Genomic DNA, 19,554 nt, shown 5'->3' on the forward strand with positions numbered 1-19,554 from the left:
CATGTATAGCCATCAGTGCGCTTGAGGGACGGAGTCCAATGCAGATAGCACTGTCTAGTCTAAGGGTATTCCAGGCTGTCAACGCTGATATTCCTCCAATGCAATACTAAGTCTCAGCACGGGACCTTCATCATCGTCAACAAGTTCTAGGCCCCATCGTGGAAAGCCAACCATATCCGGGATATCACTATAAAAGCCACAACTAAGCACCAAATTTATATATACTCAGACAATAGAGTTCCCTCAAAGTAAAAGGTATCATATTGACTTTACTTGCACGAGTCTACGGGAGTTTACTGAGCACAGACAAACCTTCCACATGCCCTTACCTGCCCACATGCCAGATAACGACCACAAGCAAAAGATGGGTGGACGGGGTAATACTTCTGAGTACTCCGTATAGGATGTTGTTACGGGGAAGATGGAGGTGGGCTAATATGTTGACCTTGAATGTATGCCTGATATCTCAGATAAATAGACATAGTATATATACGAGGGGACGGCTCCCCGCGAGGATTCGACAACGAAACGTCGATAGAGCGAGGAATGATCTGTGATCTGCGCATCTCTATTAATAGGACAGTAATGCATATTTGACCTCGCATACTCAGTCCGAAAAAGGGCCAGGAAGTGGTATTGCCAGAGGGGTAAAATGCAGATAGTGGCTTTCTACCTGCAGGACTAGGGTGTTTGAGATATCCATGCTAATTAATCGATATTACGGAGTAGAGTACTTCTGGCCATGTACCTTGCCCAAGCAACAAGGTTTAAGCAGGTACCTGTTGGTAAGGTAGATACTATCCCCAGCTGTCTGGTATCCATATCTACAGTCATGGAACAATACCCCGCTTCTCAAGTAGTACAATGTACCCCGTACAGGCATGAGATACCTATGAAGGCTCAACTGCTTTAAAGATTAATACCTGCTTTGTTATTACTACCACGACCGTTCTTATCAGCATCAGAACCGATGATATTACCCTGGTCTCCACCCGTCGTGGAAATCCAGGAATCAGGATGAGGGGTAAGACTAAGACCAGAAACCCCCGCCCTCCTGGCAAAGGCACAAACCAACCAGCTGAGCTCCTCTGAGTATATAATGTCATCACTGATAGCCACGGAGTCCATTCGCCTTGCTCCGTCCACACCTTCGGTGAACAGGTGAAAATGCATGCGCGTAAGCAGGGGTGTGGACAGCGGTCAACAGGGCGTAGCTGGCCAGTGCCACGTCGATCTACCCCTCAGGATGCGGAGACGCCGCCACCTTCTTGCCCAGTGCATGGTAGACGGTCAACGGACACCAGTGTCAGCCTGTCAGGATGCAGAGGCGATTTCCGAGTGAGTTCAGGAGGCGAGGTAAGGTACAGATACTTTTACGATCGGATCCTTCATCAGGCCAATTGGAAGGATATCTCGGAATTTGCAGACGAGACTAATGCACAGTCTGCGTTGAAACTTTGAAACTGGAGATAGGTGCATTTCGCATTGTGTACATCATCTAGAAGCGTTAGGACAGAGTAATGTACACTCAGAACGTGCTCTTATCAACGTGCTTCCTGTGTTGGTCGCTCTGATGGATCAAGCACATCATCAACTCTCCAAGTGGCGTAAAGACTTGAAGTCATAACGTCTATTCTCGCCTCTCCTCGGTTTGAAATCGTCAAAAGATACGTACCTTGTGGTCTACCACACGGTGTTTACCAAGCGATTGACGCCGCCATCGATGTCAGATAGATGTCAATAGGCCCCGATCAGACTGACTTTCCTGGTTATCCGGCATGCCGTTTGCAGATGGTCGATGCTCCGACTTGTTGACATTGACATCAATTATAACCTAGACAATAGGTCGTTTCGCCCCTATTTCTCTCGAAATGGTTGGAAATTCTTGTCTGGAGCTTCACTGCTCAGTTCCACGGTCTCAAAGGCAGTTCGTCCCAGCCGGCCTTCGACCAAATGTATGCACAGGAACAAGCTTTCCATAATGGCCCGTGTCCCAGCAAAGATGAAAATGTGACGAAAGAGTGTGGTAGGGCAGTGAGCTGATAGTCCATGCATGGTCAAAGATTCTCATCGTAACTCAATTTCGAAGTCTGAAGTGTTCAGGTGATTTGTATTCGCACTCCGAATGTGCTTTGTCCGCGTCGGGTTCAACGGGATAAGTTACAGCACTCTGCAGAGACGCTGCATGGCCAGCGTTAGTTTCAGGATGGTGATCGGAGAATTATTCCCAGTCTGATACTTCTGCTTGTTCGGCCGAAGAACCAGTGTGAAACCTCTTATCGTCGTGTCCTTTGCGTGCTGGTCAAATACATATGCATTCGCAAGGTACTCTGTATTATTCCACAGACTGTTTGGGAACCGGGTTTACGACATATCTACCTTAAAGGTAGGCTTTCCCCTTGCATCACTAATCAATAACAACGAGACAGGTCAGAAAATCGCTAAAATCGTCCACTTTCTTGACAACAGTGGCTGCAGGTTTGGGATAAACCACTCTTTTAGAATGTCGCACAGACTCTGCTGTACTGTGTACACATGGGTGGAAGTAAGGGGTCCTGTATCACAATTCACACATTGCATACCTCACTCATACTTTTGCCCATGATTGTGTTGGGAGAGTATGATCGAGGTTCCCCAAACTTACCAAGACTTGAAGACACTCTGTACCAAAGATCAAGATGGTCAACGTCAACGAGTCCGATGGCCCGGTCAGCGGTATTGTTCAGTCCGTGGCTGCAAGTTGGAATGTACCAGATTCTTCACCAGCTATGGTATATTATGCCATGACTTTGATGTAGAAGTCTATTGGAAAATTCAGCCGATCACATTGCGTGTATAGATGTGGTAGTGCGATGGAGCTAGAGTTCCTGGTGCCTCCTTGTTAGAACTTATCACGCTTTAAGAGGACCCTCAAGCCCCAGCGGTACAACGCCACCAACCAGACCTGGTTCGAGACTCTAGGTAGTCTCTGCCTTTTCGGCCTGGCCCAGCCTTACCAGGTCTTTTCCAGCCACCCGGACCCCTCTATTATGATTATTATTGTCGTATCTTTCTTAAAGGGAGATGGTCATAGTTGAAATCATAATAATACGAGTCAGGTTGTCAGCCCAAGGTCAATGACCAAGAACTGCGCAACAGGGACGGTCTGCTAGTCTGGTTGTTAGGCGCCTTGTTCCTGAGGGGGGTCTCGTATCCGAGACATACCGGCTACTGGACCAACAACACCCAGCATGTTTCTGACAACAGCACTGCCAACTTCTTCAAGAGTATTACATCGTTGATGGAGTAGATAGTATCATGTCCTCCCTTTCAGTATGGTTGCTAATACTGGCTAATGAAGTGTCCACTCACAACACTAGATACTAGACACAGCACTTGCAGTAAGGTACCCTACACTTTGGCGCTTCTTCCATGGTCGCGTCATCCATATGGGCACTTTGAGAAATAAACCGAGCGATCCGTGAAATAGTCATCATCTTCATCCGTCTTCCCAGTCTTTGACTCTGGACTTGAGTTGTCCAGCAGACTCCACTCCAGAATTTGCCATCCATGACCCCCCATAGTTACCTTGGTCGATGATTCGTGTTGTTGGTTCGGACCAAGAGTCAGTTCCTGGGGCTAAAGTTTTCGCATTTAGTCTGCCTTAAGCGATCACCGTATCATATGCCATCATCCCCATTTACTGCCAGCAAGCTAGTAAAGTCAACAGCGGCCAGTTCCTAGTGATTTTCCCAAATAGGACAGACTTAACCTTTTACGTAGATTGGAAAGATAGCATGAAGCTAAATTGGTGTGAGACGGTTGGTCTAAGACATAATTGAGTCATTACTGTCAGTAACTGGAGGGGACGGAGTAAGCTGGACTGTTCGACGGTCCATTCAGGACCTTTTACAGCAGATATAGCTACAGAGGAGTAGTTCCATTGCTACCTTAGGACTTGTAATACTGGTGACTACGGTTTGTATCCAAAACCTAGGTATCACCGTCAGGCTATCATCAGATCTTGTCCCTGCTTTTGATAGCTCCACCAAATACTGTAATAGTTCTAGGAGCGTAGGGTACCTGGATCATTCTGCTGATCTGTTCTTTAATGTACTTCTTCTTCCCCCTCATCTTCTTCATCCTCGTCTATCTATCTACCTAGTCTATCTATCTATCTACCCCTCGCTCGGCCGCCATCCCGCGCCGACCGTTGTTTCCGATAAGCCTCCATTTTGACGACTCGATAACTGGCATAGAGACTGGATTTTGAAGTATCTGGATAGCTACCTAGTAAGTGTATCATCGTCACCATTTTATCCACCGACCTATTTGCATTTGTCTGGAACCTGGGGGGCGCGGTGGTGGGTTACCGTCATCCAAACATCCTGCTACCAGATCTCTCTCTCCCCTTCCGATCACTTCCTCTTACTTTGACTTGTCGCATCTTGCTGACCGTCCTGCAGTCTCGACTCCTCCCTCTCGAATTACCCTTTCTGATCTGTCTTCCCTTCCATCATTGCTTTTGCCTCTCTTCTTTCCCTTTTTTCTAGTTACCCTATTATTCTCATCTTTCCCCCTGGTCGTCGCGGCTCCATCCGTTCCTTGTAGGTACTTTAGCCGCTTACTACATTTCGCCTCCTCGACTTCTTCCTCCTTTGATCATTAATACCTAATCTATTCTTCACCTTCTGACGATCAAAGATTGACTTCTTATTGTTCTTACTTGGACGGTGCATCTGAGGCGAGGAACCTGGGCCCAGTCCACCATCTCCTGGATCAGTTTCGTCGGCTTTCCGAGCTGTCTTAAACAAACCCACAACCAAAGGACTCGAAACCGCACGAGCGGTTCAGCTTGGGAAAGTTGATCGACCGAGTCCACCAAACTTGCTCCTGAGCTCCTTGCACAACCCGCCCTTTCCTCCCTCTTCCTTATCCTTTCTGTCCTGTCATCTTCATCCTCATCATCATCGGTATATACTTCTTTTACCCTTCCTTCGGTCCATCTTCGAGAGATGCAACCGCTCAACGGGTGACTGCTCTCTTACGCCTCTCGTACAAAGTTACTACCCTTGCTTCGTCATCCTCGTCAGGTACTCGGATAGACGGTCAACTCCCACATTCCTCCTACATTCCAGACTCCCCTCTTGGGCTAGCGATTCAGTACGTAGCGGCTCTCTTGTCGTTCTCCTTCCCCTCCTTCCCTTGTATGTGGACCCGGAGGGCAAAAAAAGTCTACCCCTCTTGGAATCCGTCCACTTTTGCCGAGATTGACACACTCGTCGTTACATCTTTGCGACGGCGATGAATTTGCTGACATTTGCATGCGCAACCTGCCCAGTCGCCATTACGCGCTAAACATTACCGCGCCATTTATCATTTCTCATCAAATCCTCGGGTTCTTTTTATATCAAATACTACGTCTGTATAATCGTGGGTGGATAGGATTTCGTCGGATCTCGTTTTCGCTTCCTAGGGCGGAGGCCACACCATCACGACCTCTTCGTCGCCGTCAAAATGACTTCCTTCTTACCAGTAAATAATACGTCTTCGCCGCAATCACGGGCGATGGAGGAGGCGGCAACCCCAACCACACCTCGGCCCCAGACGAATGTGTCAGCTGCAGAAGAGAACAGGTCGCGAACTATGAACAGTGGCACAGAAGACGCCACTCCGCGGAACGTGCATAAGATCCAAGAGGACTCGGGAACAAAACCGTCATTAGGACACAATGGAACTTCACATGGGGAATCCGATGCAGACCGTGATGGCTCCGACCATGAGTCCGACGCCGGAGGCAACGCTCCCCCATCCAAGAAGAAGAAAGGGCAACGGTTCTATTGTACAGATTTCCCGCCATGCAATTTGAGTTTTACCAGAAGCGAACATCTTGCTAGACACATCCGGAAACACACTGGGGAGCGTCCGTTTCAATGTCACTGTTCCAGGCGTTTTTCGCGCCTTGATAACCTTCGTCAACATGCCCAGACCGTGCATGTGAACGAGGAGATTCCTGGGGATTCGCTCGCAGCTACTGGAACACGTTTCCAACGGCAGATTCGCACCGACAGGGTCCGTCCTCAAGGTCGAGCTAGAGCCGGCACAGGGGGTAGTCAGGGAACGCATAGTCGGGGCCACAGCAGAAATCTTTCGACTTCGAGTATCGCATCAACGACATCAACGTACAGTCAACCTCCGGAGCTTCGCCGTCGACCGCCGCCATTGATCATGGCCAATGATGGGAGCGCCAGGGCTCGTCTTAGTCTGGACACGATGGCAGATATGCCCACAACCCCACCAGGCCAAGTGCGCGGCATCCCAGGACCTGCCGTTGCAGTTGGCTCCCCTTATACGCCTTCTCATCATCTCTTTGCTGCTGGTGACAACAGAAGCCCTCACTTAGCTTCCGCGAGGCCCGCCGCCGCCCACATGTCTGGATTCTGGGACGGAAAGACGGCAGCTCGTCGTCTCTCGGTGCCAACCAGTGCGAATCCCTTTTCGTCTCAACAACCGAACAATTATCCTCCCAGTCTTGTTGGGTCGGCAACTCCTACAACGGCAGCGTATCCATCATCGGGCGGAGTCTTCGCAAGCCCCGTCAGCTCCACTCATTCGTTTTCGAGAGAGGAAAATGCGTACAGTGCTGCTGATGCGGACCTGCGGAGACGAACTTGGCATCCTTCAACGCACTTTGCACTTCCCAGACCTGCCACCAGTGGATTGTCCCATTACCAAACTCCTGATACCGTTGACGCACCGGTCGGCGCGAGTGGCGCGACAGAACAGCCCCCCAGATTGCCCGGAATCGAAAGCTTCGACAAGGTTGTGTTACACCAACGGCCTCTGACTCCTCCCGTCCGAAGGCCTAGTCCGATGCAGATTGACAGTCACAGCAAGCCATCGCCGAGTTATGCGTTAGGAGGAGGTTTCAATTATTCACAGCCCGCGAACCGACCGGCCCCTCCGATATCTGGGCCCGGTCATCGCCGCGGTCATGTCTCCTGGGACATGTCACTACATACCAATCTCACAGGACTGCATATCAGGGATAAGCCTCTTCCAAGAGACGCATCGCACTGGAGCCAGCAGACGATTGCAGAGTTACAGAATGTATCGTCCCGGCCGTCTTCGTCGTATCAACAACAAGTTCAGGAGTCGCGGGGAATTACTGGGCATTCTTCATATGAGAAGATGCAAGGGTGGTATGGCAGCAATGCCTCGGGTTCCCAGGCAACGCGGACATCCCCTGAAGACTCGAGTAGCAGTGAAGGCGTTCACACGCCCTCTACAGCCTCACTTGAGTACCACCCAGCCATTGTGCACAACAACGGCTACATCGAGTCCCATCCACCTTCCATGACCTGCGATACATCTCACTCAGTACGCCCCCCGTTTCCTGGACATTCGATGACCGGCCACAGTCGCTAATGTACAATACAGGCTTGCCCCCCACTTTCACAGTTTCCCGATGGCTATCAGCACAATGTGAAACCCGATCCACGACCGGATTTCTATCGCAATGCGTCCGCGCGCGACTCTGGGATGGGAAGGCTCGAGGCACTTGTTGCAGTCGCCACGAGCGAAAATAAAAGTACTGCAAAGTTATACGGATAAAGAGCTTCCTTTCTGATCATGACCCACACCGATCCTCGACCACAGCTTTCGTATGTTATCCCAGCAGATACTGTCTACTTTGATGTCGCGGCCATTTCTTCCTCGGTTTATCCTTGAAACATTTGACCATCCTGCCGATTTAATCCGAATACTTTGAATTTTGCGCTTTTGCTACGGTTCCGCATCAACGCGGAGACGCTTATGAAGTGACGACTGATGATTCATGCATGGGGTTCTTTTTTTTTTTGTCTTTGAAATTGATCGCTGTAGAGGCTTGCTCTTTCGGATAGCAAGGTCTCGTTCGGGTATTCTCGAGTGATCTGTAGCTGCGGTGACGTTGTTTTTGCATGTTCCGGCGTTGATTTGAGGGATTGTGTGTTCTCTATGGCATGAAGATACCCTCGGCCTCGATCTCGGATATAGCTACTATGGAAGCGGGGTTTCCTACTCGGGTCGCGGTGGAATTTCACCTACTGAATTGTTTGATATACATGATCTTCTGTCACTGCAGCCCTGTGATACGATTCGATTCTGTTTTAGTATATTTGTTGTGCGTCTATAAGAGACTGGGTATAGCCATTGCAATCTTGCAATCTGAGCGGGATAAATTATTTTTAATGAAACCGTGCTAAATCGGATGTAGTGCCATGTCCTGTTTGGCTGGGGTCGAGCTCACGGATACATGACGTCTACCCCACATGTTACACTCGACGACGTCAAAACCACAAGTACCAAGCGGGTAGGGGTACATTCTCTGGCCATACCTATGAGACGGTCTCCGTAAGATGATCATCAGGTGACGTCGATGGCAAGGTATTCTCCTCGTCGGTGCACATTACCCCAGGTGAATAGATGTCAGTACTCCGTATAGAGTCCACCAATGTTCAACAGAGGCTGGTTAACTTTGACTGCATGTAGGAGATAACTGTATTCAATGAATCGCCTAGCTACAGCCGAGATGGCACTGAATTAAAAACAAAAGAAAAAGTCGAAAAGAGGAGTATGGTGTTACAGGACTGTGAGCTGGACAGTAAGCTAGATACCTAGCTAAGGTAGTATCTCGTCGACAACGTCATAGGCAGCCCAGCCCAGCCCAGTGACCAAGGCCATTTCTCCGCCCATACTTCACTCCCTGACCTTGGTTGCTAGCTCTCTTGCGTTTTTTTTTGCCTCTTATTTATTTCAGTCTCTTCTTTCTCTTTGACTGGAAAGATACACCACGACCAGAATACATCTATACTCGGATTTTAAATCAACTGAAGACACACCCTATTCACACTCTCCCACCATGTCCAAGAACCGTACACCCATGTACCTTGGCCTGGCCGCCGCCGGCGGTATAGGTTACTACTTGTATCGGGCCGGCGGGAATCCCCAGGTCGCGAAGAAGGAGATGGAGAGTGAGTTTCCTTTCTAGGAGGTCCTGGTTGATAGTATACGTGTAGTTTGCTGAAGACTGTTGCTTCCAGTCGACGCCCACAGAGCCAGAGCAAAGATCCCCCGCGGTTCAGAGGCCGCAAGAGCCGGCGAGGAATTCGGCAAGGAGGTGAACGCTACTGGTGACGAGGCGGTAAGCCCATTCACCTACCTACCCTCGAGGACTACTATCGAGTGACTGGAGAAGATGCTGATGTGTTGAGGGGTAGATCAACAACGCCCGCACCAAGGCCAAGATCGACGAGCGCATCCCCGAGATTGCTCAGGATGGCAAGCACAAGATTGACCAGCTGCGCTACCAGGCAGCGGATAAAGTCCGTGCTGGGGTTGACGAGGTGGACAAGAAGGTTGATCAGTTTGATCGCACGGTTGAGAAAAAGGCGGGTGAGGCAAAGGGGACTCTGTCGGGTTGGTTTGGAGGGAAATAAGCTTTGGATTCGCTTACCTGCTGTGCTTTGAGGAACTTCGGGCTTGCAGTGATGCATTCAAGTGGGATTTCGAATGGGTTTCGTTCAGACCTGGGATGACGTTACGATTTGGGAGATGGGAATGGTGTACTCTCCGTACTCTCGTACTTTGATGGATAATCACTTCGTCGGTTGCAGCAGCAAACTTTCGATAATGAACTTTATGATAACTTGCATCTCCGATTAGACCAAGAATGGGCTTGTTCAATGAGATAGATAGGCTTGGATAAGATTGGTGATCTGCATACTCGCGTGGAATGTGGCATTCCATGTAGGTATTACTGTAGTGATCAAGTGGATGCCATTGTATCCATGCTGTGACTTGGAACTGGAAACGAATTTGTCTTCGAAAAACTACATATATCTTGTCTTGAGTATCAACAGACAATCTTGAATGAAAATAAGCATGACAGAATTATCCCCAGTTATCTACCGAGTAATATAACCGGATTTAGCACTGTCACGCTAACACGCGCCTTGACGCGTCCGCGCTCCGCTAAGAAAACTAAGGTAGCCTAACCTTCAGTCCCCTTCGACCCATACACAGAGCTACCTATATTCAATTGGAAACACCCCACTGGTAGTTTACTATTTTGCATACCTACCTTACCTTCCTAACATTTACATATGCTCCTACCTTACTATCATATCTTTTAATTCCACCGTTAGCACAAGGGAAACCGCGATGCCGCGCACCTCCTCGAGACAGACCCGCCTTCCCCGAGGGCAGGTCGGCATTCACAGCTTCGCAAGAGCGACTAAACCAGGCTCAAAGCTGCAAGACACCAAGCAAGCAGCAACTGCACAGCTCCCCGTCTCGCCTTCCAAGAAGAGGAAACTCAATGAGCTCGAAAACGTCGACTCCGGCGCAGGAGAGCCCCGCCAAACCACAATCCCGGAAGAAGCTGCCACGCCTTCCAAAACCCTCCGCTTCAGTCAATTGTCGGTCTCGACGCCCCGGAGCGGTCACTATGCTTGTTCGAAACCTGAGGCACCGCCTGCGCCGCCCTCCTCCCCTTCTAAGTGTGGCGGTGCCAGAGCCAAACGCTCCAGCAGTCCGATTGTCGTGGAGCGACCGGCTTGTGTGGAGGACTTCTTGGGCTTGCATTCGGCTTTTCTGAAGGCGCTGGCGATTCACTCTGCGCATAACGGGGCAACGACCGCGGCGGATCTGCGGGAATTTCTTCATGCCGTCGAGCGGGTGTGGAGGAAGCGAAAGGTTGTGGTTAAGGATCTACAGCGGTTGATATGGGCTTGGGAGCAGGGAGAAGAGGGCAATGGTCCGAAGTACCGGCTTGCGAATTACGGGCTTGGAAAGGTGTGTTTGGAGCGGGTGGCTCGGAATGGGGAACGGGTGGACCGGTTCGACGAAAACGAATTACAAGAGCGATTCGAGCAGGTTGTGGACCTGCTATGGGAGAAGGCTGTGGATGCGGCTGATGGTGACGAGAGCCGGGTGGATTTCTTCGAGACGCTGGGCGTTTCCCCCGTTCACGATTCTCTGACTCCCTTCACGGCGTTTCGAAAGGGCCAGCAGCGGCTGCAGGATTTGAAGGGTGGAGTGATCAAGCTGAAGACAGAGAAGCTGCGAGCGGACTCGCAGCCTGAGGTCCCGGCCAAGCCGCTGGATGCGACGACCACGCGCCGGAAGGGGCTTCTGGAGCGGATTAAGAGCAAGGAACTCCTTCAGTCGAAGTTGCCGCCGCCACCGTCGAAGGAGACGCTGCTTCGGCGCGCGGCTGCTGAACGCGCAGAGGAAGTCGTCGCCGTCCTGGCCTTGCTTAGGCCCGTTGGGTATGTGGGCAGCGGGCCGAAAGCTGTTTTGGCTGCCCAGAAGAAACCGTTCCAGTTGGAGATGATTGTGCAGAATGTTCAGGACTCTCTACGGAACCCAATATCATCAAGGGAGGTGGAAATTTGTGTGAAACTTTTGGCTCGACCGGACATTGCTGGACAATGGATTGAAGTCATTGCCGTGAATCAAATTAAGTCGGTGGTGCTAAAGTCTTGTGCCAGTGTACACCCCAAGGAAATCAGTGCCAAGATCTGCAAGCTTGAATTGGATTAGATGATGATTCTTCATATGACCTTCTGATTTCTTTCGTTTTGGATGTTTTGTGTCATTGTTCGATACCATTGGAGTCATACCTACATGTCCAGCATTACTTTGCATTATTGAGCAAGCATCATGTACATTAGCGCTGCATCTGTTACCTGCATACACATCCCTCAAGGTCTCTATAATAATGGAATACAATTCAGAGCACAACTGTTAAATATGCTTTGTAGCATCTGTTGTATTTGATTGGCCCAAAACCACTTCAACGCGAGACGCGCGCTCACATGACCGCGTTGCCACAAGTCGCGTCTGCCGCAGCTCTACTTTTATCAGTCGTCAACAGAACACAGACGCTTTAAATTGACAAGAAAGCTAGCTTCCCGACTGTCCTTTCATTGTATTGGACAACGCTAGCACAATGTCGTCTCGACCTGATCTCAAGGTAGTCACCCTCGACGCTGTTAAATCATTCTTTTACCCGGCTAACCACTTCCAGGTCGACGATGAAGTCGGCTTCATACGCTTCTACCGTTCCCTCTCTTCCGAGGGCAACGATGAAACAATCCGAGTCTTCGACCGCGGCGACTGGTACTCCGCACATGGCGCCGAGGCCGAATATATCGCTCGGACGGTCTACAAAACGACCTCCGTTCTCCGCAACCTGGGTCGCAGTGAGACGGGCGGCCTGCCCTCCGTGACCATGAGCGTGACCGTGTTCCGGAATTTCCTGCGGGAAGCACTCTTCAAGCTCAACAAACGGGTTGAAATCTGGGGCTCGGTTGGAGCAGGCAGAGGCCAGTGGAAGTTGATGAAACAAGCCAGTCCGGGAAACCTGCAGGACGTGGAAGAGGAGCTGGGCAGCGTGGGCGGACTCGCCATGGAATCGTCGCCGGTGATTCTGGCCGTGAAGATTTCGGCCAAGGCGTCTGAGGCGCGTGGTGTCGGAGTCTGCTTCGCGGATGCGAGTGTGCGGGAACTGGGTGTGAGCGAGTTCCTGGACAACGATGTCTATTCGAACTTTGAGTCGTTGATTATCCAGCTTGGTGTCAAGGAGTGTCTGGTGCAGATGGACGCAAACCGGAAGGATGTGGAGCTGGGCAAGATTCGGGCTATCGCTGACAACTGTGGGATTGCTATCTCTGAGAGACCGGTGGCGGACTTTGGGGTGAAGGATATCGAGCAGGATCTCACTCGACTGCTCAGGGTCGAGCGCTCGGCGGCCACGTTGCCGCAGACCGAGCTGAAGCTCGCTATGGGCTCTGCGTCGGCTTTGATCAAGTATCTAGGTGTCATGTCCGACCCGAGCAATTTCGGACAGTATCAGCTCTACCAGCATGATTTGTCGCAGTTTATGAAGCTGGATGCCTCTGCCCTCCGGGCGTTAAATCTCATGCCTGGTCCGCGGGACGGATCGAGGACCATGAGCTTGTTCGGTTTATTGAATCATTGCAAGACGCCTGTCGGCAGTCGCCTGCTGGCGCAATGGCTGAAGCAGCCGCTCATGGATCTCGCTGAAATTGAGAAGAGACAGCAGCTCGTTGAGGCGTTCGTCGAGAATACGGAGTTGAGACAGACGCTGCAGGAGGAGCATCTCCGCTCCATTCCGGATCTGTATAGGCTCGCGAAGCGGTTCCAGCGGAAGCACGCCAACTTGGAAGATGTGGTGCGAGTATATCAGGTTGCGATTCGTCTGCCGGGCTTTGTCAGCTCGCTCGAGAATGTCATGGACGAGCAATATCAGACTCCCCTGGAGACGGAGTACACCAGCAAGCTGCGCAGCCACTCGGACAGCCTCGCCAAGTTGGAGGAAATGGTGGAGACTACGGTCGACCTGGCTGCGCTGGAGAACCACGAGTTCATCATCAAGCCAGAGTTCGATGACAGTCTGCGCATCATTCGGAAGAAATTGGATAAGCTGCGGCATGACATGGACGTGGAGCATCGCCGCGTGGCGAAGGATCTGGATCAGGAGGTAGACAAGAAGCTGTTCTTGGAAAACCACCGCGTGCATGGCTGGTGCTTCCGTCTGACCCGAAACGAGGCGGGCTGTATCAGAAACAAGAGAGAGTACCAGGAATGCTCGACCCAGAAGAATGGAGTGTACTTTACCACATCCACAATGCAAGCTCTGCGCCGGGAGCATGATCAGCTCTCGTCCAATTACAACCGGACCCAGACAGGGTTGGTGAATGAGGTGGTGAACGTGGCTGCATCCTACTGTCCCGTGCTGGAACAGCTTGCCAGTGTCCTCGCACATCTCGATGTCATCGTGAGCTTCGCCCATGCTGCTGTGCATGCTCCAACCGCATATGTCCGCCCTAAGATGCACCCGCGCGGCACGGGAAATACGATCCTCAAGGAGGCGCGGCATCCCTGCATGGAAATGCAGGACGACATTTCCTTCATCACCAACGACGTATCCCTGGTCCGCGACGAGTCCTCCTTCCTTATCATCACCGGTCCAAACATGGGCGGTAAATCGACCTACATCCGTCAAATCGGCGTTATTGCGCTCATGGCCCAGACAGGCTGCTTCGTGCCCTGTTCCGAGGCGGAGTTGACGATATTCGACTGTATCCTCGCCCGTGTCGGCGCAAGCGATTCGCAGCTCAAGGGTGTCTCGACTTTCATGGCCGAGATGCTTGAGACGTCCAATATCCTCAAGTCCGCGACTTCAGAGTCCCTCATCATCATCGATGAGCTGGGCCGCGGCACCAGCACATACGACGGCTTTGGCTTGGCCTGGGCCATCTCCGAGCACATTGTCACCGAGCTCCGCTGCTTCGGGCTCTTCGCAACTCATTTCCACGAGCTCACAGCCCTCGCGGACCGATACCCCAAATCCGTCAAAAACCTGCACGTGGTGGCCTTCATCGGAGACGGCCCTAACGACAACACTGGAGAACAAAAGCCCAAGAAGGAGCAGGTGACTCTGCTTTACCGCGTCGAGCCCGGTATCTGCGACCAGTCCTTCGGTATCCACGTTGCGGAGCTGGTTCGGTTCCCGGAGAAGGTGGTCAATATGGCCCGGCAGAAAGCCGAAGAACTCGAGGATTTTACGTCTGCAGAGGCCCAGGGGCAGCAGGCTAGCGTGTCTATGGACGGGTATTCTCAGGAAGAGGTGGAGGAGGGCAGCGCCATTCTCAAGGGAATGTTGTTTAAGTGGAAGGCGGAGATTGAGTCGTCCGACAGGAAGTTGACGGTCGAGGAAAAGAGGAAGATCATGCGCGATCTGGTCAATGCCGATGAGAAACTCCGGGCAAACAAGGTCTTCCAGGGCATCAAGGCTTTGTGATGGTCTTTGATATAGCTACTTTCTATGTCTCGGGTATAGCGTAAGGCGTTGGGCGTGTATACAAGGGTCAAATGACTTGATGTACCGGTTTACAATGATATAATTCTGTTCTTACGGGTCTTTGAGATGTGGCATCAGTGCAGCCCTCAGGCCGCGCGACTATCGCTGCGGAGTATGTACTGGTATGGGCCATGTGGCTCAATCAGCGCTATATCAACGTCCTTTATTTATAAAGATAATTCACTCATTAAAGGTGAGTTGCTCACCTGTTTTATCACTTGCACTTTGACTGTTTTATCATTAAATATCCGCACAGAGGATAGCGCTGTGCTTTCCTAGGAGCAATGCTAACTTCACTAAGGGCACCAGCGTCCTATATTCCAACCAATCTTAAATAGTAAGCCGGTTCTGCCTCGCGAGAGCAGTGTTCCATGGTCCTAGTGGACAACGCGCAGGGTCATCCAAATCGGCTAAACGATCTCCAATCCTGCTTTTGCCACTGGAGGCCTTCCTACTTTGGCCAATCGACTGGAGGACCTAAGCCCAGAGCATGGGGATATAAGTGGGTGGTAGTTTCAGCCCTGTTGACCTCGACCTCACCAAAAATGGGATATCTCTTGGGTGACATTTCGTTGGCGCTTAAGTATATTGTCAAAATGAACGAGCTAACGTGCGGCTTAGGTCTTAGTTCCAGCTAATGGACGTTACGATGTAGTTGCCATTTTGAGATTCCCTAGTTGTATCTAAGAGAACTTAGTAAGGACCGGCGCCTAACTTGTGGCCGACAACGACCCGCCCATCCGACTAAATATATGACATGACGGTCAGGTCCCAGGTTGGCGCCTCTATTCTCCAGATCTCTGGATTCTTTTTGGAGAGTCCACTGACTAGTGACTTGAAGAACCATACAGATACGAATTCCCTGAAACTTGTGTCGCCTAATGGAAAAGTTTGACACTCAGGCGCTCATCCAGCATGATTCTGCCTGGGTGCTGAAGCTGCATGTGTGAGGATTGGCCGAATGATTTCTATAGTTGGAGGGCTTCAATGGCCGAATGGCTTAGGCCGGGCGAACCAGCTTCTGGCTAGAAGCGCCAACACCTTCGATGCTCAACTACTTAAGCTGACGGCTTGAGGGGAGTATCCTGACTTTTTTGATGCACTTTCACCACCTCGACAGCTTGCGCACTCCCATTTTGCGGTAAAGCTGTTTGAAGAAATATTGTTCCTTCCTTGAGATTTGGTTCTTTCTCCGCCAGTTTGTTTATACGTTCCTTGCCAGGTGAGCACTTGGTGTGTACACTTGAAAGTCATATGCTGACTCTTTAGTTGCGAAAATGAGCCGCGCAAAACGAGAGTCCCTTGGAGCCCTGAAGAACTGGGTCGCTGATTAACTTAACTATCACATGATTCGCTGACAAGTCGCATCCTTGCGCTCTCCTCCTTATAATCTGCAAAGGATTGTGTATCATTTATTCCAGTTTGTCACCTCTACATGTGCAAACTTTTATCTTAAAATGATGCGCAAGGTTGTTTCTCTGCTTAAGAAGCAAGGAAGGATGCGGTCATCATATCTAGCCAGTCAATCGACGGCTGATCTCAGCCAGTCATCCCACACAGATTGGAACGCAAACGACGACTGGTTTCGCTATACAAGAGGCCGCTTTTTGTCAAATGAAGCTCACGAAATTGCGATACGGCACACTAGATTCAATATGAATGAGCTAGCAAAGTGTGCTGCTGAATCAATTGGCCGCACATATACACAATGTGCCCGGATTGAAAAGTGTCCTGACGGGATGTTTAATAAGACCTTTCTTTTCACAATGCAGGACGGTGCACAAGTTGTAGGTAAAGTGCCAAACCCAAATGCGGGACGGGCACACTACACCACTGCCAGCGAAGTGGCAACAATGGACTTTGTAAGCAGAATTCGATAACTTGCCTTGTCCGTCATCACTCCTCCTTTATCCTAATGCTCCATTCCTAGGCTAGAAATGAGCTACGCACCCCGGTACCTAAAGTGCTAGCTTGGAGCTCCAAAGCAAAGGAAAACCCAGTTGGCGCCGAATACATTATAATGGAAAAGGTTCCCGGCGTCCAGCTTGATAAAGCATGGCCGAAAATGAGTATCAAGGACAGATTTGAACTCGTGAAAGCAATTTCAGGATATCAAAAAGCCTGGACGTCGACGTCATTCACCAAATATGGCAGTCTATATTATGCATCCGATTTGGATGATTCCGACGGATGCGTCCTTGTGAAAGAGGATGGGTCTGTAGCCAGAAATCATCGGTTCGCTGTTGGTCCGTCGACAGGCCGGGAATCTCTCGATGACGGTAGGATAGCATTGGACTTTGATCGAGGCCCTTGTAAGGCTCTCTAGTCTGTCCTATCAGAAATATCTGCTCACATGATCATCTAGGGGATGATGTGGAACAGTACAAGTCGGCCGTTGGCCTTCGCGAAATTGCCTGTGTACAGAACATGGCTCAACTACCTCGGTCACCCCTGTCGTTACATGGCCCCGGTACATATCGTCCCTCTCGGCCTAAAAAGATAGCCGCTCTTAAAAATTATCTTCGCCTGGTGAAATTTCTTCTACCCACAGATAAATCAATTTCGTCCGCTTTTTTATGGCACCCTGACCTTCACGCTGAGAATATCTTTGTCCACCCAGAAAGGCCATCGGAGGTGCTAGGTATCATAGACTGGCAGTCAAGCGAACTGTTACCGCTTTTTGATCACGCGCGCCAGCCTTATTTCCTTGATTACGATGGCCCTCCATCGACAGGTCTTGATGCACCAGCGTTTCCGGAGAATTTCAATGAACTTGACCCTGCCGAGCAAGCAAGGGCCCAGAGTCTGTATCTGAAAATGTCACTCTCAGCTTTATATCGAAAGCTCACTTACAACAATAACATAACACTGTTCAGAGCCATGGAATTTCGGGAGACAACAAGTTTTGACATGATGTTATTTGCTCAAAACCTCCTTATAGACGGGGAGGCGTTATACCAATCTCGATGTCTCGAACTCGAAGAGGAATGGTCGAGTCTTCCAGGCGTGCAAGCCTCTGGCAACCCCCCGTTTCCTTTGCAGTTTTCTGTGGATGAAGCTGATTCAATTAACGAAGATGCGTCTGGTGCAATTAGGGCAATGGAATTAATGCGGAGCTTGAGAGAGTCGTTAGGTGAACTTTGGCCTGACAAAGGTGTTGTACGGCCAGAGCAATATGATGACGCAAAAAGGCTTCTTCAACAAGCAAAGACGGAGCTGATTGATCAGCTCGCAAGTTCTGAAGAAGAAAGAATCGCATGGCAAGAATCATGGCCATTTGATGATTGATTGATTGAACTCGCCTTTTTTTTTTTTTTTTTTTTCTTGACTCACCCAACTCACCCTCGTAAAGCAGTAACGGCTGAATGGGCGGGAAGGAGACGCTTGTACGGAGGACAGAGTAGATTTTTTTAATGATAGATTTGCCTACTGAGCAATATGCATTGTTGTGTCCCCTCCCCCCAAAGTCATGAGTACAACGACTTGTCTGGGCGTCCATCTTCTGCATTACAAGAGGTATCTCATATTGCGCATGTGGTCTCATTGTCGATGGTGCATCGAATCCCCGTTTTCATTTCACATATATTACACCGTTACTCGGGACGCGCCAACATCCATCCCAACTGGCATCATACTTGGTCATAGCATGTCCATGCAGGGAGCAGAAACAGCTCGAATGCTGGAAGTCTAGGTTTTGATTCTGATTAAGTCCGCCCTGGAAAATACACTCTTTTTATTCACGGACCCTCTAAATAGGCGTCATTGCTCGAACGACGAAAAATATCAAGGAAAAAGAGTGAGCGGGCGAACCAATAGATAATTTAGACTCCTTTTTAACGTGTTCGAGGTTCTAGTCTATCGCCTCCCACTCGGCCGCACTGACTGTTGTTGGAAATTTTGACTTTGATTGTACAGAAGACGGCAAGACTCAATGGTACCTAGTCGATGAGTTGCAGCTATACCTATTCTGGTCGGTACGGAGTATGGAGGAGACAACCAACCGCTCTCGGCTCCTAGGTACTCCGTATCTCGGCCAGATGTGGTACTCTACACAAGCAACCGCAACAACAAGACAGTCTGTTATCTTGTCGCGAAGGATTGGCTTGACGCTCTTTCTCCTCCGCTACTATAATTTACTCCGATCACCAGTTCTCAATCTCCCCTCAGCGATGCGCGCAGACTAAATCTCAAAGGCGGAAACGCTAAACAACTCTGGATTCATGCACCCCTTTTCAATCCTCACTCTCGGTATCTTCGTAGCGGGCTATATCACCGCAAGGTGGGATCTTGTTACGCGGTTATACGAACTGGCCATTTTTGCGTGGGATCACGGTGTCGTGGTGAGTGCGTCTCGGTTCGCGCAACCGCTCCTACTTGGAATTGATGGCTGCGGACACAGGACCACAAATGCGAGGACAATTGAGCTAATAACCTTTGTTCGCAGACACGAACAGCCAAAGGCTTTTTGTTGCTATCGGTCTTCTTCTTCCTCTTGGTCCTTCCGATCAACCATCTTGCGATAAAGGAAGCTGAATTGGTAAATGGTCCTGTCCGATGTCAATTGCCGTTGAGTGATCGTATGCTGATGCTTCCTTTTGTATGGCAGCACCCTCGCCCGCCGCATCTGGGTGTGTCCGCTCGCG

At 50.3% G+C, this 19,554-nt stretch overlaps 5 protein-coding genes across 5 annotated transcripts; all 5 read left to right on the forward strand.

Annotated features, from left to right (window-relative positions):
- Nucleotides 1-5,496: 5,496 nt before the first annotated feature.
- Aspvir_005457 (uncharacterized protein) lies at nt 5,497-7,593 on the forward strand (the record flags this gene model as incomplete). The annotated part of the gene is made up of 2 exons (XM_043268672.1): nt 5,497-7,359; nt 7,420-7,593. 2 exons carry the CDS (start codon nt 5,497-5,499, stop codon nt 7,591-7,593), a joined length of 2,037 nt encoding a protein of 678 aa, XP_043124607.1.
- A 1,288-nt stretch (nt 7,594-8,881) lies between these two features.
- Aspvir_005458 (uncharacterized protein) lies at nt 8,882-9,458 on the forward strand (the record flags this gene model as incomplete). Its single annotated transcript, XM_043268673.1, has 3 exons — nt 8,882-8,993; nt 9,063-9,163; nt 9,240-9,458. The coding sequence occupies 3 exons, from the start codon at nt 8,882-8,884 to the stop codon at nt 9,456-9,458; spliced, it is 432 nt and encodes a 143-aa protein (XP_043124608.1).
- Nucleotides 9,459-10,182: 724 nt separating this feature from the next.
- Nucleotides 10,183-11,565, forward strand: Aspvir_005459 (DNA replication factor Cdt1 C-terminal domain-containing protein; the record flags this gene model as incomplete). Its single annotated transcript, XM_043268674.1, has 1 exon — nt 10,183-11,565. One exon carries the CDS (start codon nt 10,183-10,185, stop codon nt 11,563-11,565), a length of 1,383 nt encoding a protein of 460 aa, XP_043124609.1.
- A 409-nt stretch (nt 11,566-11,974) lies between these two features.
- On the forward strand, nt 11,975-14,851 carry Aspvir_005460 (mismatch repair ATPase MSH2; the record flags this gene model as incomplete). Its single annotated transcript, XM_043268675.1, has 2 exons — nt 11,975-11,998; nt 12,053-14,851. The coding sequence occupies 2 exons, from the start codon at nt 11,975-11,977 to the stop codon at nt 14,849-14,851; spliced, it is 2,823 nt and encodes a 940-aa protein (XP_043124610.1).
- A 1,826-nt stretch (nt 14,852-16,677) lies between these two features.
- Nucleotides 16,678-18,199, forward strand: Aspvir_005461 (uncharacterized protein; the record flags this gene model as incomplete). Its single annotated transcript, XM_043268676.1, has 3 exons — nt 16,678-16,773; nt 16,842-17,223; nt 17,277-18,199. 3 exons carry the CDS (start codon nt 16,678-16,680, stop codon nt 18,197-18,199), a joined length of 1,401 nt encoding a protein of 466 aa, XP_043124611.1.
- Nucleotides 18,200-19,554: the final 1,355 nt, after the last annotated feature.

This window comes from Aspergillus viridinutans (assembly GCF_018404265.1).
Source record: "Aspergillus viridinutans IFM 47045 DNA, scaffold_3, whole genome shotgun sequence".
Lineage (NCBI taxonomy): Eukaryota > Fungi > Ascomycota > Eurotiomycetes > Eurotiales > Aspergillaceae > Aspergillus > Aspergillus viridinutans.